This window comes from Pseudopodoces humilis, chromosome 1 (genome assembly GCF_049639895.1).
Source record: "Pseudopodoces humilis isolate 2021_Gansu_Grassland_sample_001 chromosome 1, ASM4963989v1, whole genome shotgun sequence".
Classification (NCBI taxonomy): Eukaryota; Metazoa; Chordata; class Aves; order Passeriformes; family Paridae; genus Pseudopodoces; species Pseudopodoces humilis.
This window is the reverse complement of record NC_142200.1, coordinates 72,839,772-72,857,974: the sequence shown is the minus strand read 5'-3', so window position 1 is coordinate 72,857,974 and position 18,203 is coordinate 72,839,772. Positions and strand designations below refer to the sequence as shown.

Sequence of the window (18,203 nt, the reverse complement as noted above, 5' to 3'; positions counted from 1 at the left end):
TAGGGTTTTGACTAATCAACCATGATGTGTTTGGAGCGTCTTTGTCAGCTAGTGCTCCTCCGTTTTCCCTCAAAAGATTTGAACCTGATAGCTCTAGTGAATACAGTGATCCCCCAGCCATGATTGCACTTTGTCTGGTCTCTGACCAAACTTCAAAGTTTTCAAGGTTTATTCATGGAAATTTTGTGTTTATTTCTGTATGATGTTGTAGTTCCTTTGTAGCTCATGTCATCCTTGTCTGTTTTGAATCTTGAGATGCCTTTGGCAAGAGTCAGCTAATGATGAACATAACTGAGCATCTCCTCGAAAGTGATATAGTTTGTATTCTGCCATGCTTAAGAGCCTATCTTGTGAATCCAGGAATTCAAGAATTAAATGTCTTAGCTGAAAAACTCTTTTTCTCTGAAGTTTATCAAGGTTGTGATTGCATGTCACTGCTTTTTTCAGTCTAGTAGATTTTGGACCACTTTTGTAAAATCAGACAAAACTTGATGCACATGTCTTCAGCCAGCCATATGGCTGTGGAAGTATTGGCTTCACAGGCAAGGAAACCACTGTCATGCAAATAGTGTCAATTTGCATTTATAAATAACCAGGAACTAATTGTATGACACTTCAGAATGCCTCAAGTGCTTGTCACCTTTGGATTCCAAAAGGAATCTCATTCTTCTAATTGAAATTCGTGTTAAAGCCATTCTTAAAGATGAACATTGTCAGTAGTTCATTGCAAACTGCTGTGAACACATTTCTTATGTTCCTGATCTTAGATCTGCTTTCCTTTTGCCAGTGACCTTCTTTCACCATTTGTCTCCTGCAGCATTTGTCATGGCCATTTCATTTTAGCATGGACTCTCTGCTGGAGTGACAGCACTCTTTCAGCCTGTGGTCCTTTTCTGGCCATGCTTTTCAGCAATAATCTGAATTTGTGAGGTTAATTGCAAAGCATGTTTTGCTGTGTTTGTTTCTTCTCTGCTCTTTTTTTTTTTCCCCTTACAATAAGTTCCTGCTAAAAAGAATCTGTAGCCATCCATTTCCTCCTTTGCTTGTTAACTTATCGTGGAAGGTTTTATGTAAGGTATTTTTCTGAATTTTTGGAAGTTGGATACTAAATGCATGCTACTGAGTGATTGCTATAATAGTAAGAATAATGAACTAAAAGAGAACTTTATTTTATGGGATGTAATGATTATTTCAGGATAAATTTTAAGTCCTTGAGCTACCCGTGTCATGGTATAAACAGTATTCCTTTTCTTTGTCTCTACATTTAGCATTTCTTTCATTTAGAGCATGCCTATTAGAATTGTTTTAGATTATAATGGTTTTTAGTAATAGATTACTTTAAGTTTTCTAGCAGAGGTCTCAATAGGTATATAATGGAAACAACCTAAAACTGGCTTAAATAATGGTAGAATAATCTTTTGAGCTTAATTGTAAAGTGGGTAATTGTTGGCCTAAACTTCTTTACAGCGTAATTAAATTCTTTAGTTAGATTGTATTCAAATTGATTATGTATACATTTAGTAAAACGTTCATGTTTTAACTCACATATTTTAAATGCAACGAGTCTCAAATGGATAGTGAGAACTTGATGAGTGTGTCACAGAATATCCAGAGATATCTTCCCTTTCTTGAATTTGGCATTGAGAAAAAGACAAAGATAATGAACTCCATTTTTTTCTCCTGGAATGTCACATACTTACACCTCATGTCTTGGTGAAGTCCAGAAACCAGGGATTGCAAGTAAGTGTTCACTGAGGAGGATAAAGAATGTTAAACGCTTTGTCTTCCCAGAGGCTATCAACGATGACCTTATGTGAACGCACAAATACCTACTGATGCTTTTCTCTATTCTTTTAGTGAAAGGCAAGTTTGAGTACAAAGACTAACAGATAAAATTTCCAAAAGTTAGTATTATACACACCTTTAATAATGTGCAATCTTCTTGTAAATGGAATTACAAAAGATAAGTTGCCAACACTTTTCTGTGAGTAAACCCCACATGCAGTGTCTGAGATTTCAACTGTGTCTGTCAGAAACTGGAACACAGGTTTTCAAAACAAGACTATTCGTAATAAGTTAATACTTTTTAAAAGGTGGATGCACAATCCAGGTTCATTAGAACTATGTTTGCCTTTTCTTTATTAGCAGGAAAACCTCTTGGAACTGTGAACTTCTAGGAAGGACAGTACAATTAGATAAAGAATTCAGGTTGCCTAGCACAAGCCAGTTGAGGAATACTGTAGTTGGGCAGACTTGACACTTCATTGCCCAATTGAGTTTTGTTTTCTGGTGTTACCTTTCCCACAGTGACTGTTTTTTCATTTGGGAACCACTGTTCCACAAAGCAGTTTCCTTAACAAATTCTCTGTGAAATCTTGAGAATTTAACTTGTAGTTGGATTTAAGCTCTAGATATTCTTTCTGGTCTCTGTGCAGGGAGGAGTTGATGTGGAAAGGTTTCCCCCTTCCCCCTGCACCAGAGCTGCTGTTAGAACTTGCTCTGTTTAAGATTGACTGAGCTGATGCTCGGTTTGGGGGAAGGCTTCAGAATTGCTGGGTTTTTAGCTGCTGTGCTTTTCCACAGTGTTAAACACAATCAGAAAGTTAAAGTTTACCAGGAGGCATTAGTGCAATAGTGCCTGATTTGTTTCACTGGAGGCAGCAGTGCTTTTTAGCAAATCACTCAAGCTGCTGGAAGTGGTCTCTAGCCCATCAAAGACCATTGGGGTTTTGGATGTTTATCCTCTGCTGCTGCTTAACCAGCAGAAATTGGGTCTCTAAGTTTGCTGAGGTACAGCCTTATGAAAGAAGGCAGACACAGCATTGGGGAATTAAGGACGTGCTGTTACTTCCTTTTGGTTTGCAATCCTTGTCAGTGAAGCATTCACTGTGGGGTTTCACACACTGTCCCATAGAGGGATCTTTTTCTGGATATTTGCTTTTGGGGCATGTCTCATCAAGTACACCAGTGTTTCATTCCTTTACTTGCTGAGTTGAATGCATTGCCACAGTCCCTGCATCAGTATAGAGCCCATGGTGCAACACAAACTATTAGCATTCAGAACTGGAAATAATAAATTTTTATCTTTTGTAAGATAAGTAAAACTTCAAAGATCTCAGCTGCTACAAAGGCCTAATATTATTTTCAATTGTGTAGCTGTGGTGAACTTTCCAAACAGCTTATGCAGAGCTGCTTGGTCTTGTTGCTTAGTAACATCATCCTGTTGCTGAGGCACTCAGCCCTCACTCAAAGTGGGGAATGAGCAGGAAAGTTAGCATCAGTGATTTGTATAACCAGATAGCAGCATCTGTTCCCATTTGTGCATGGGACTTCTTTTCCCTTTTCTTGTAAAATTGGCAGGATTGAGGGGCATGGAAAAGGCAGAGCTTAAGAGAGAGGAGTGAAAAAAACCCAAACAAATGCAAAGTAACACCCAGTATGATAATTTGCTAAATGGTTTAAAAAAAAAAATAATTATATTCCTTCCCTGCTGAAGGCAAGTTGTTGATGTATGGTAGTGGTTGCTTTGGGGCAGTTTCTGTTTTTAGTTTTTTCTTCATTGACAGTACCCTAGATCAGAAATGAAATAGGAATTATCTCTCTGAACTTGCCTGTCACATTTAATCTGCTATTTCTTCCTGGCTATATTTGCCTCTTATATCTTTGCTCCCACTCAAACTTTTCTTTTCCACTAGCAATTTATTTTTGATAAAATGCTTTAAGCAGGTGAATGCTTTCAACAGAACAAGGGCAGTAGCAAAAAGAAGACAATGCTTGGGATGAGGTACAAATCTGTAGTGTTATTTTTTTGTTTTCCCTAGATTCTTAGAATTATAATAACTGATACAATACTTTGCAGTAGAGTCAGATTGCATGACTAAAATCGTAGACCATTTAAAAATATTTTTACCTTTATTTTTCTTTCAAATATGTTGAGAAATGTAATGGATGCCAATATTTGGTTAAAAACTAGTTTAAATGGGATAAAAATTATGTGAGTACTTATTAAAAGGCATAACAAGTTTTATTGAATGATTTTTAAGGTTTACTTGGGGCCTATTTATTACACTTATAGAAGTGTAATCCCTTTTTTTCTTCCTTCCTTCCTGTTTTTAGCACTGGTGTGAAAACTGCTGGTCCTAGTTCAGATGCTGGTTTTGTGGTGTCCTTTAAGCAGCCAAATCCAATCTGTTTTGAGGAGACTTTCCTAAGATACTTAATCTGGTTAATGGACAAATTATGTCTGGGAAATTCCACAGTGTGAGCTGAATGTGGCAGTATGCTGATGGTCACAGTGCTAGTAGGTTTGACAGTGCAGTGAGAGTTTGCAAGAAGCACTCCAGACCATGCATCGTATTGCACTTCAATCTTTTAAGTAGGAAACCTGAGGAAAAGCAATCCAAGATACTATCAGGTGAGACAAAGCTGTTCTTTCGGTTCTGGGGACTTGAATGTTGGGGCACAGGCCTTTTGCTTGGTGGTAAGCTCCTACAGTGTGGGCTGAAGATGCCAAAGTAAGATATCCATGGTTTTTTTTTTTTTCAGACATCCAGAATTTGGTATCAGTTGAACGACATCAATGTGTAATTAGTCAATTCACTGAGGGCATTATTTCTTTGTGTATCTGTACAAGTAGTCCCAAGTCATAGAGAAAATGATGTAGTGAGAATGGAAAAAGTGTAAAGACAGAAATAAGTTTTAATTCTGAGCTTTCATTAGTTAATCTTTCATTCTAGTATTTTGGGAAAGAAAACATTGATACATTTGTGTTTGTGCATATGTAAAATCCAAACAGGGGGGAATCCTTTGTTTAAAAAAAAACTCTAAACCCAGCTAAAAAGAATTCACTACAGACTGTGTCCTGGTTCTAGTGACTGCAGATCCTTTAGTGTGCTAGGGGCCCAAGCTGATGTACCAAGGTGTGCATTAGCTGGTACTGCCATATGGCCTGTCATGTCTTACTGGTTAATTTAACCATCTGTCATGTCTTAGCAATTTGTATTCACTTTCAGTAGTTGGGTTAGAAGTGTTTTCTTCTCTTTGTACAGTAATTTTCATCACACAGTGCTGTTACATTCCCCTTATCTGAGTTTTTGATTAGTTCTATTTATAGCCATATTGCTTCTTGATCATACTTTCCTTTTCCAATGTTATGTCTAGAAGAAGCATACATTCAGGCAGGCCTTTTGGAAATATTTCTGCATAAATTTCTGGCACAAAACAAAGTCAGTATCAAAACTTGCCCTGTGAATATTTGACTCTACTTTTCTTCCTGTTCACTTCTAATTCTGCACTTGTGTTCACATCAATTTCTTTACTATGGAAATTAAAAAAGATTAGTATCTGTAAAACATGTTTCATTACATATTCAGTATGTTCAGAGGAAAAAAATCTCACATGTTGCTTTTTCAGAATTGCAGGGAAACTATGACCTGAACTACTGTATACGTATATTTATTTATTAACTAGCATTATTATTATTATTATGCTGCTATTTATTTAATAGTAGCATTTCAGGACAAGCATCTAAGAGAAACATGTCAAAAAGGATTTTTAGCCATGATGTGCTATTTAAATCAAAAAGTTCCTTCAGTCCTGTGAAAAGCATGCAACATATCAAAGCCACAAAATTCCTATGATTCTCTTTCATATTCTGTGCCTGCAGGGTTTTATTTCAATGATGGGCTTATTGTAGTTCTACTGTAGTCCAGGGTTGGTTGTTATTCAGATTTTTAAAAAAAACTTGTAGTCTAAGCAATGTTGTCATTATAGGTAAAATTAAGAATCGATGCAGCCAGCTGTGGATCTTTAATCTTCCTTGTCAGAAAGATGTATCATCTAAGTGCAAAGTGTTGTAGTGTGTTCAGTCTGATTTTGATACTTAGAGCCTCAAGTAGCCAGAGGTCTGCAGTGTGTTGAAAGGTGTGGGGTTGCAACAAAGTTAAATTAATTAAACTAAATTAAGTTGTTAACATGTAACTGATAAGGGGTAATACAATGGTTGCTGATTGTCAGCTCATGTCTCACTAATGATGTTCCTCCATCATATACATAAGGAAATTGTTTAACAGGACTCTTGATCAATGAATACGTTATATATATTATATATTAATGACCAAGGATTTCTGAATGAGGGCTGAATGGTTTATCTGGTCAAATCCGAATGGGTTTTTTTAACATTGAGATTATCACTTGCATATTTTGTGTTTCCAAGGAGCTCTTAAATCCTGGACAGTACTGTTTGTTCTCACTATTAGAGATGTTTAGAGAGTATTGCGACTTTGTAGCTCTTCTTCTTAAAGCTGAAGCAAGGCAGAATGACAGGTTATAAAGGCTTTCAAAAGGGGCACAGATGAAAACTGTCCAACATGTATTAGAGCATACGGAAATGCCCTTGATCCATTTATTTCAGTAATTTTAATGTCTTTAGTTTCTTGCAATAACAAATGCCGATATATTGTTTTACTTTATTGATCTAAACTGTCAGATAAGCAGTGTCATTCAAACATGTCTGTTTTATTTATTTTCTTGACAGCCTGTGCCAGCTCTGAAGAGCAATTAGGGATTATTTTTTGTATTTCTCTCATGTTACACTTGTCTGATTACAGTATTTATCTTCCTGTGGGAAGTGAGACTTTGTCAAAAAAAGAGCATTTTCCTAGTAAACAACTAATTCCCTATACTACTGAGGAATGTGTCTAACTAATGTGGAAAAAATTGCCTAGTAGAGTGGGCATTTTTCAAGTATAAAGAGTGGAGATCGACTTTTTGATCCTTTTTGGTGGGACTGCACTTTTCATATGTTCTTTCTGTTAGCCCCTCTTGAATGTGAGAAGAGAGAAAATACCACATATAGGAGTGTGTATTTTCATCTGGACAGTTCTAGGTTATCATTGTTGCCCTAATCCAGTTCACCTGGCTGGGGGCTCATTTGATACTTTGGTGGAACTTGGCCACAGATGACTTCTGAAAGCTCCACAGTGATGCAGAAGGAGCATTCCACTTGCTTTCAGGTTTCAGTCTTGGAGGCTTCAGAAGACGAAGAAGACTGCTTACTATATGCTTTTGTTCATATAGTTAATCAGTTTCTGTGCTAAAAAAATTAATTTAATCTTTTTTTTTTCCTAATTTGGTGCCTCTCACAGCTGTTTTAGAGCTGTATAGTCTTCTATATACCTTCTGCTGTGATATATCTCTGGCTTTGTAATCAAATAATTTCTCAGTCTTTTGTCAAAGAAGATTGGACTATTGGAATAATTAATTAATGGATGGTTTCTTGAACCCCTAAATAATGTTTTAGTTCTTTTCAGTGTTTTTGGATTGGTTTGGTTTGTCTGGGATTTTTTTAATTAATCCACTACACCACTTCTTCACCACCATGATCATGAGAGTTCTGGATATGCTTTGGTGCCAGATACATCATCTGTAAATAATGACTATGTCCTGGGATGTCTTTATAATACTTGTATCTCCAGTTGCTTTGTTTATGTTACATATTAGGTTTTGCACCTTTAAGACTGGCTCTGAGAGTGAAGAGGGGGAAGAAGAAGCACACAGTTTGTGTTCAGAAAGAGCCCTCACTGCCCCACATCCTGCTCCTGGACTGTGTTGTCTGCAGCACAGACAGACAGCGGGACAGAGCTCTCCTCTGCTGTTAGTTAGTTTTTAGCTAGCTGAGGCAGAGAAGTTCCCCGGATTGTTTTTTTCCTTTTTCCTTGGATCTGTTCAAACCTGCTCTGGACTGAAAACCCTGGGAGCTCACACCTGTGGCCCACCAGGGCCTGGGCCTGAGCACTTTCCAGTGCAGGAGGGAGAGAGCTACAGCTAAGAGACTGAGTGAGCCAAGCGACACCACATGAAAAGGCAGACTAGGAGGACTGAAAGTTTAATCATGAGTTTTCTTTGAACTTGAGCATAGACCTGTCTGTGAATGGGTTTGATGCCTGATTACGTCTCTGAAGGAAAAAAAGCATTGCTATCAGGGTGGGCTGGCCAGTGAGTAAGGCTGAGTCCAATTTCAGAATATGTAGGAGAAGGGCATGTGGCCTTGATGCACATCACTGCTTTGATTTCAGGCAACCCAGAGAGGTGCAGTGCTATTAGTGGGGTGAAGGGATGGCAGCTAGTTAAGAATAGGGTTTGGCAAGTGCACTTGGGGGTGAACCATGCATTCATGTTGCCTCTAGATTTAGGGAAACAGCTTCTGATGGCGCTGAGCCTCCTTAATGCAAAACTACTCGTGGGCCCTGGTGATCTTATGTTCTATTGCTTCCTAGTAGTATATTGGTTGTTGCCTTTCTATTCTGACCTAGTTGCTTTTCCATCTTCTGTGAGCTCCAAACTGCATTAATGCAAATGTTTTTGAAGGCAGCAATAGAGATGACCTTGCAGCTTTGAGTAGCAAAGGATGTAGCTGTTGGCTGCTAACCCAGGATATAGCCAGGAGACCTGTTACACCTCTCCTTCTCAGTGACATCAGTTCTTTGAGTTCATGGTCTTTGTTTCGATCAGTTATCTCAACTATCTCTTCAGTGCCTTCCAAAGCAGCAGAATATGGTGGAGGGTTCCATGTGTATATGAGGTGGGATTCAGTTATCTGAAATCCTCAGATTATCTGTGTGACCTTTCCTGGATATAACTCTTGGTATAACAGTTACTAGTTAGTTCATTTTAATATTTAAATAAAATACGCAATAAAAACCTGTTGCTTCTTAGATGAGGCTTGAATGAATTAATACGTAAAAAAAAATTTCTAAGTGCAACTGAAAAGATATTTTAACTTAAATCAACTTGCTGTTTTAGTTTTTTAAACTAGAAACCTTTTTAAACCAACCTAATAGAAACATTAAAATTATGATGGCATTACATCTTTTTATAAATCTTCCGATTTATTATCTTTTTCACTAGATTTAAGAACCTTAAAGGGTGGTAATATTTTGTGTTTAAATATTGATATCTGATAATTTGGAAATAGTGTAGTAAAATTGCACATAGAAAAGTATCATTTTTGCTTGAAGCTAAAGGTGTTTAAGAGGCATACTTTTAAAATGGCATAAATTTCTGAGATTTAAGACTAGTTTAGTTTCTAAAATGACAATATTTTAGTTACCTGTTGAAATCTTCTCTTTCTTGAAATGTTAGACGGATAGTGGCAGTTACTCCCTGATAGGGTTTTAACTCTTGAACTTCTTGGGGGGGGTGTTCAGCCATGATGTTACTCAGATGCCTTGAAGTTGTTTTTAGATTGCCACTTAACTGTTTTCAGTCAAATCAGGTTGGTTAAATGTTTTGGTCAAGATGTTTCTCTGGTTATACATGTGCTTACTGTTTAGTATGGTAGTGTTAAAGTCTTAATTACATGTGTATTTTGTAAATAAATCTCTGTTCAATATTAGCATAATAAACTAATATTAACCTTCTGTTTAGACTAGGATCAGTACTTGAAAATGCAGAACTATTGGTAGAATATGAAGGAGGTTGAATTAAGCCCACCTCACCAGAAGATTACCATAACAGTTTGGAAACATGCTGATGTCTAGGTTATACTGCTACTGAGTTTAATAGGAAAAATCTTTTGGCTTACAGGAAGCTGGATTGAGAGGAAAATCTATTGTTCAAGAAGCCCTGTTAACTTGTATGTGGGCAAAAGAATTGTAGTGCTTCTAGAATTGGTTGTAATTCTTTATTCTGTAGCAAGTCTGGTTTGTTGATACACTGTTAAATGTTCGAAATGTTCTCCACAGATTTTCTATATCTTTTCCTCTGAATACAGATTGAACCAAATATGCATTTGAATTTGGACATAATCACAACAGACTGTTTTTCAGGCCACTCTGTGGGATACTAGACCTTGGTGGGAACAGTTCAGCTTAGTTCTGTATTGAATATCAGTCTCAAGGGTGCAGGGCTAAAGAGCACTTTGAAAATGTAGACCATGAAAAATTTAATTCTGTAATAGTAATATCAACTTTCTGGATAATTGCTGTAGTTAAAGATAAAATATGTCTTTGGGATTCTTGGCAGACTTTCTAGTAAGGGGAGCCACAGAATTACTTTCAGCAGTGTGCTAATGGGAAGTCAGACTGAAAAATATTTGAAGGGAAAAATATGCAAATAGGGCGTTCCAGTAAAAACATGCACGAATGTTGAAGAATTCAGAAGAAATCACATATATGGCACAGGCTGATTAGAAGAAGGGAAGGGAATAAGTTATTCTTTTCTCCAGACAATTTATATTGAAGTTTAAGTAATTTGTTGGTGTGTATTTCTCATTTCTATCCTCTGTTGCTATCTCACCTTACTTTATATCTGTGCTTTGCATTTTAAAAGTACTTAGTGTGTTTTTATGCAACAAAAGCACTGCCAACACAATGATTGTGGCAGAGGATTTCAGTAGGAATGGCTACAGCCATGGTCAGAGCATTCAAGCTCAGCCAGTGGCACATCACCTACATACAGGATGTATGTATATACATTCAGGGCACTAGCACCAAGGACTATAATAGTTGTATCTTTGATTACTTTTCTGAACGCTTAAGTAGTATGTTACCACTTTGTGATACAAACCTGACATTTGCCAAGTGTTGCTTGCATACTTATTGCCTGCTTTACTTTATTCTTATCTTCAAAATGTGTTGTGTTTGTATGGCAACCCCCTGACTCTCCTTGCTAATACTGATAACAGACCACAGAGCTGAAGTACATGAATGGCAAAAGGATTGAAGGGATAACTTCAATCACAGCTGGAAATATACAAGTCTCTCTTTAATACAATCTATTTTTAATAGTAGAATGTTTGATTTTGTTATTGACCAAAGAAAAGAAATAAGCTATATCCTTAAATAGTTTTTTCAGGAGGTGTGTTTAATTTATTCCTTCTCAGAGGATATTTAGGTTGAAGGAAGTCTTAGCAACTTGATTTTTTTCAAAGTGTTGAAGACAAAGTGTTGATAAGGCACAGCCATTCTATTGCACTTTTGTGAAGCATTCGAAAGATCAGCCTTCATGTAAAACTACATCCATTCATCGACTTCAGCTTATTTCATTTGTAGATTTTCAGATATGGGCATAACATGTGAAACTTGCTCTGACTGCTGTGACTTTTTTCTTCCCAACCCTCCTACCTCCCCCAGTCCTGGACCCGTTTAGTTGAGGACATTCCTGGGGTGCAAAGCTTTTGCCTTTTCTTGTTTGTTTGTTTTGTTTGTTTGGGTGATTTTTATTTGGTGGTGGTGGTTTGGTTTTTTTGGGTTTTTTTGTGGGGTGTTTTTTTCAGTTTTTTTGTTTTGTTTGGTGTTTTGTTGTTTTTGTTTTGGGGTTTTTCTTTGAGGGGGGATTGGTTTGGGTTTAGTTTGGTTTGGGGATTTTTTTTGGTGCGGGGAAAGTTGGGGTTTCTTTCTTTTGTTTTTGAGAGGAGGTGGTGGATTCCTTGGTCTCTGTTTAAGAAGAAATTATAATCATGATATCTATCTCTCCAAAATATGTAGTTTCCTTGGAAGAAGTGGGATTTTGGTGTAGATGCAGGCAACTGGATGATGCAGCTAAAGTGATTAACTGGCACTGTAGCTGCCCTTGTTTGCTATTTCTATTTGCATGTTGAAAATACTTAGTACATAGTTTCGTTTTGGGATTTTTTTTGTGTTTAAGTGCTACTTTCAAGAAAAATTTTAATAGTCAGATCCTGTATTTGTCTCTTGTTTTCTCCCTCTTAAACATCTCTTAAAATCTGTTCGCAGCTGGGTCTCGGGCATCTTACAGCAGCCAGCACAGCCACCTTGGCTCCGAGTTAAGGGCACTGCAGTCTCCAGAACACCATATAGATCCTATTTACGAAGACAGAGTTTATCAGAAGCCCCCTATGAGGAGTCTCAGCCAGAGTCAGGGGGACCCTCTACAACCAGCACACACAGGCACATATCGCACTAGTACAGGTAGGTGGATGTAACCTGCATGATTGTCTTTCTATGAGATATGTAACTTACTCTCTGCTTCTAACTCTTCTTCTCTTCCTGATGTGCTTAACCAAATGTATTCTGTTCATGCCAGTCAAATAAAATACCTTTTGCAGATGGCAGTTATCAATAGAACCCCAAATACATGCACAAAACTTAGTGTTGTGCTACAGTAGGTTAAGCTAATTTGGGGAGGGAGCTTACTCAAAAGGAGAGAAAAAATACATCTATTAATCTAGTGTATTGTCTTGGAGAAGGATCTGTTGTCTCTGAAGAAATTGTTAGGATTTATTTTTTGCTTATGAAGGTATTTTTTGTGTTGCAAATGGACTGCAAAATTCCTGCCACACGAAGCTAAGTGATTGTTCACTTGCTTTCAAAGTAAATCATAAGTAAATGTTCTTCCTCTGTCCCACAGAGGCATGCTTTGGTATAGATACACAGACATGGAATTGAACTTCAACACAGGGAAAAGCTGTTAGCATCACTGGTTTATTCATAAATAATAGTGATTGTTCCTGAAATGCATTGGTGTTCAAGTCGTACTTGCAGAATGTCCTCTCAGCCCAATGAGATACAGCTGTATGTTGAAACCCACAAATAGATCAAAAATCAACAGGGATATTTATGGTATTTAATGCACAAAATAGAGTATATAAATTCTACAACCAAAATAGCCTAAAGCAGATGTAGAAAAAACTTGCTTTAGGAATTTTAAGTATTTCTGGTGTTTCATCCTTGCTGTGTTGATCAAAGAGGAAAAATTATATCCATTTTCAGATCACTCCTATCTTCATCAAGGAAAAGTTAAGTGCACTTTTCAGAGCAAGATATTTTGCTTTCTTTTAAAACTATTTTTTAAACTTTTTTAAAAAACCCATTTATCCAAGGGAAAAGCTGGCAGTTTTTACGTGTCTGACTGCCTTATGCAAGTTCGAGTGTTCAGAATACAAGAGGAAATCTTAAAAAGGAAATTTAGCCAGATAATTATCTAGCAAAATACCTGTAACAGCTTTATGCTTTTTGAAGGGCAGCATTGCACCATTTCTCTCCTGTTACAGAAACTACTACAGTCTTATGTTTTGTATAGAGTCACGCATGTATATGAGGAAAAATTACTATGCTGTGCTTGAAGGGGATAAAAGCTCTGCCTACATCAGTGAACAGTGGAGGCAATGATAGTGATTGAAATTACTGTTTCTATTGAACTTTAAGCCTCCTGTTCCACATTTGCCTGCTTCATATTGCCTATATGATGCTGTCTTTCCCAGAAATGCCCTGAAGAGGGTTTCTTGTTTTGCTTGCAAAATATCCCGTGGTTGTCTGTGCTGAAGTAGCAGGCTGTCTTGTGACTGTAGCGTTCACAACACCTCTGTAAGGAAGGAAACCTAGTCAACATAGATAGTCAACAATTACAGTGAATTATACTGGGACATTGGATGTTAGTTGATTACACATGAAGATGGGTTTTCAGAAGGAAAGAGAAAAAACTAAAAAACCCACAGTCATATGAGTAGCAGAAACATGCCCTGTGAAGGTGAGTTTTGTTTTGCCACTTGGGATGCAGATTTTAACGTTGCTACAGGCTCAATCTAAAGAAAGACCCCATCAGTCCAGCTTTGTGTTGGGTTGATCCACCCTTGCCTTCCCCCCTGCACCCCTATCATCAGGGTCAGGGGAAATGAAAGCAGATGGATGTGTACCAGGCTGATCACTCTGTTGCTCTGTTGGTGGGTGCAGATGCTGTCAGCCTTTCACACAGCCAGGCTGAAGAGCTGTCAGTGCTCAGAGGGGATTTTGAGCTGGATTGGATCAGCTCTTGGACTCCTACCTCTAGCACAAATACCAACAGGAACATATCCTTTCTGATGGAGACAATACAATATTTTCAAATTAACAGAAAAGAGGGAAAAGAATTCAAGTTTGAACTTAATTTTTTTTCCTTTTGTTGGTTTTCTTAAGTGTTTGACCGTTTTGGTGTTTTTGTTTTGTTCTGTTTTGTTTTGTTTTTTATTCTAGGACTAGATTGCTATTTGGTATAAGATATGAGGGATGTAGATTACTGTGTACTCCAAAATACACGCCAAGGCTTCATGGCATGTATGTTCTGTGTACATGAATCATGGTGGAGTGGGGAGCTTTAAGACTTCAGTGCACTCCATCGTACACCACAGTTCACAGTCTTTGTCTATCACAAAAATAGCTTTCATCATGAAGATGATGCATGCTTTTCCACATGTGACGAAGAAGAGGGAGGACAAAATTAATCTAAAGATGCTGTCCGAAGCCTGGATTCTTTTTATCTGCAGCTAACACTACCCATTGGAAATAAAAATTAAGTTAGTTATACTTATACTTGCAAACTATTTAATTTTTTTATGTTTTTTTTTAGTGGGGGTTTGTTTTGGTTGATTTGGCTTGTTTGGTTTTTTTTTACTTTTATTGTACTTTGTGGGGTTTGAGGGGATTTTTATGGGGTTTCTGTTTGGTTTGTTTGTTTGATTTTAAATTTTTTGATTTAGAAAATTTCACTTATTTTGGAAAAGTAACCAAGAATGGTTACTTACTATAGACATCACCTCTTTCTCTTTTGTGAGACCTTAAATGCATTCAAAAATGTTTACACAACTGAGGATAAAGCGCTCTCAAGAGTTTTCCATCTTCTAGGTGAATGAACCTTCAGTAAGCGAAATTCAATAAGCTAAAATTTCTCAATGGGGTAAACTAAATTGAGTTTGTTCTATATACTTATTGTTGTTTGGGTGATATTCTGGTTTTTAACTTTGGTATTTTCTTTGTATTTCACTTGAGAATGAAATGCATGATGATAGTTCTGCACTACATACTGCAGAAAGTACAAAATGTGTCTCAACATCTCCCCTAATTGCTTTACATAGGATGAATTCTTCACAGAATCACAGAATGGTTTATGTAGGAAGGGACATTAAAGATCATCACATTCCATCTTCCCTGTCACTGACAGGAAACCTTTCACTAGACCAGGTTGCTCACAGCCCCATCCAGCCTGGTCTTGAGCACTTCCAGGGATGGGGAGTCCACAGCTTCTTAGGGCGACCTGTTCTAGTGCCTCACCACCCCCACAGTAAAGAATTTCTTCCTAATATCTTATCTAAAACTATCCTCCTTTAGTTTAAGTCCATTTCCCCTGGTCCTATCACTTAGTGCTCTTGTGAAAAGTCACTCTCCAGGTCTTATAGGCCCTCTGAAGTACTGAAGGGGGCTCTAATCTCTCCCTGAAGCCTTCTCTTCTCAAGGCTGAGCAGCCCCAACTCTCTCAGCCTGTCCTCACAGGAGAGGTGCTCCAGCCCTCTGATCATCCTGGTGGCCTCCTCTGTACTCACTCCCAACAGTTCCCTGTCCTTCTTGGGCAGAGGATCCCAGAGCTTGGTGCAGCATTGCAGGTGGGATCAGTTCTCCCCAGAGCAGAGGGGCAGAATCCCCTCCCTGGCCCTGCCAGCCACACTGCTTTGGATGCAGCCCAGGACATGGTTGAATTTTTGGATTGCAAGCAAAAATTGCCAGGTCATGCTGAGCTTTTCGTCCACAAACACTCCCAAGTCAGTCTCCCCAGGTCTAGTCTTGATCCATTCTCCACCCAGCCTGTACCTGTGGTGTAAATGACAACAGGGTGTGTTATTGTCATGCTGTCTAAAAATAAGAATTTGAAACATATTTGAAATAATAATCTGAAAAATAATGTTTCAAATTTGACAGCAGAGGCTGTAAAAGCTCGTTTGATTGTTAAGCTTTTACTAAACAATCCTATTTGGTCTTCAAAGGGTAATGTCTTCTCTTGTGTAAAAAGTACCAGCCCAAACTTTTGTGCTAAAAGCAGTAAGTGTGAAATTTTCCTTTAAAAATGGGAAGCCTCAAAGGATGTTCTTGGAGGGAGTACTCAGACACAATAGGAAAAGAAGATTAATTTATTTACTGAATAGCAACTTATAGCTTGTATCTGTAACTGAACTAAATAAAACTAATAATTTTTGTTCAGGCAGGTTTGTTACTGCTTTTCCTCATAAACCTAAGGGTTTTGAGTTGTTCATACAGTTAGAGATAAGCTTATTTGATGAGATGTTTGCATGAACACAGATGGAATTTGAAGAGGGCTGTTAATTAAGAGGGAGGTAGGGTTGCCTTTCAGCCAGAGTGGCATATAGAATCAATGACTGTTTGCTTATTTGCAGAATTAGAATTTTGAACTAGAGGTTTTGTCTATAGTTATTGACATTTAATCCACGTCAAACTTGAAAACAGTATTTTGCAAGCCTGGGATTGCTGTAGCTGCCTTGAGTATAAAGCATCCTCACTGCTCTGGTTGTGGGCTCTCAATGCTGACTTGCCTCTCAGGAGCACAGCTTTCGCAGCTAAGGAGTCTGTGTGAACAGTTGTCATCAGCCTCTGGAGGCTGGCATCACTGTCTGGAAGCTCATGCTTCTGTTGGGCTCCCTCAGAGAAACAGATGAGCCCTCTTCTGTAAAAAGGATGTAATTTCCAGATAAAATTTGTAAAAGCCTTGAAAGAGTACTGTCTGGGAGTGAAGGATGAGGAATGGGAGAGCTGCACTTGTTCTGAACTCACTACAAGGATGGACTTTATCAGATAAAGTAAGTGTCGCTGTGTAAGAGCCCTGTTGCTGCTAGTGAACTGTGAGCATTTAGGTCTTAAAACCTGCAGAGTACTCATGCTTTAAGAGCACTCAGTGGTTTCAGGGGCTGCAGGAGAATACTTTTGACCCCAACCTTACAAAAGTGACAAGGATGCACTGGAAGTGTGAACCTGTCCTCCTCAGCTCTGTGAAGGATACATGCATCTCACTGGCATCAGGGGAACTCTGGGCAGCCTGGATGAAAGCTTTAGGGATGGTCTTGAGATGCACAACCTGAGAATGGTCTCTGTCTCAGTCCTCTGAAGGACACCATGGAGAAGGCGTTGTGATGCAATTCAGTCATAGTTGAATGGACTTCAAAGTCCAGCAGCTTTGTGTGGTTACACGACCACTTGGTGCTCGTTGGATTGCTGGGTGCACGGAGCTGAGCTGCCTCCTTGATGAAGACAGGGCATACAAGATGCTGCAAAGACCATTCTGAGAGCATTAGGAGTATCACTCTGTGATTGATACTGCTGAAATTAAAGAGAACCCTGAAAGGAAGGATTCATTGAAAGGAGGTTGGATAGTAGAAGGGGAAGAAGTAAAAGTCTGTACTGTCTCCGAAGAGTCGCTTAGGGAGGGATTTGAAGGGTTTATCAGGCATGCTCTTGCAATGGGTTACCTATCAGGGAACGTGTTTGTGGCAGGTGCACTCCTGCAGTGTTTCCTGTGCTACCTTCAGAGCTGCCCAATGTCCCTGTGTGTGCAGGCAGTTGCCAGACTGCCCTCAGGCTTCTCTGACAGCCTGCATTCCTTCTGGCCAGGTCCATCTCTCTGAGATTGCTCCCAGTGATGCTTGAGTGCTTCCACCAGTGCACCAGCATCTCTGAAGATGCCTATTATCAAAAGCTGTGCTGCCACAGGCTGCACCACTTCCTGGGCACCCTGGCACAGAGTACCGTTCCAAGAGAAGAGGCCTGTGCAAAGCAGAAATATATCTATTTGCAAGCTGAGTTTCTGTGTGGAGGAAGAATGCTGACTGGAGAACTGTGAACAGCCAAGGCAGCTGCTTTTCAAAGGAAAGAGTTACCTGTTGCTCCTTGCCATTTGCCAGTAGCAGGGAAAAACACATTATTTCATTGTCCTGTGATGCAGCTCAGGAAAACTGCCAAAGGTGAGAATTGCCGTTGTGTATCTGGACAGATGCTCTTACCCTCTTCTCTGCCTTCTATCCCACTCCTGCCTCATACTTCATTTGCTGAAGGAAGAGTCTGCACTGAGGGATGCCTTATCTCAAGTGCTGCTCATAGTAATTTTGCCTTTCTCCTGAAAAAATGTGTCTTGTAGGGTAGAAGCAGTGTTTGCTTCGGGAGTCCAGTCTTTCTTCATTGAGTAAATACTGCTGGAGGGATGGGGAGAGGAGCCAGATGGAAGTGGCAGTGTTTGCTGCTTCATGCCTGCAACACTTGGCCTGGGCTTTTGCTGTCCAGAACTTTGAGCAGTGTCCAAGAAGGTGTACAAGAAAACTTGGTCCTTCTTTTGTCACTGGGCTGATGGCTTTCTTACAATGTGACTGAGCTGCCTCTTCGTTCTGTCTGATGAGGTGCCTATGGTGAGATCATGTCTCTATTCATGACCTA

At 38.8% G+C, this 18,203-nt stretch overlaps 1 protein-coding gene across 7 annotated transcripts in view; it reads left to right on the top strand.

Annotated features, from left to right (window-relative positions):
- Positions 1–18,203, top strand: part of CTNND2 (catenin delta 2) — a 712,671-nt gene that overhangs the window by 412,188 nt on the left and 282,280 nt on the right. For all 7 annotated transcript variants that reach the window (XM_014260357.2, XM_088053661.1, XM_088053643.1 and 4 more), the window contains one exon: positions 11,736–11,930. In XM_014260357.2, coding sequence (XP_014115832.2) covers positions 11,736–11,930 — 195 coding nt within the window. The remainder of the gene's footprint in view (positions 1–11,735; positions 11,931–18,203) is intronic.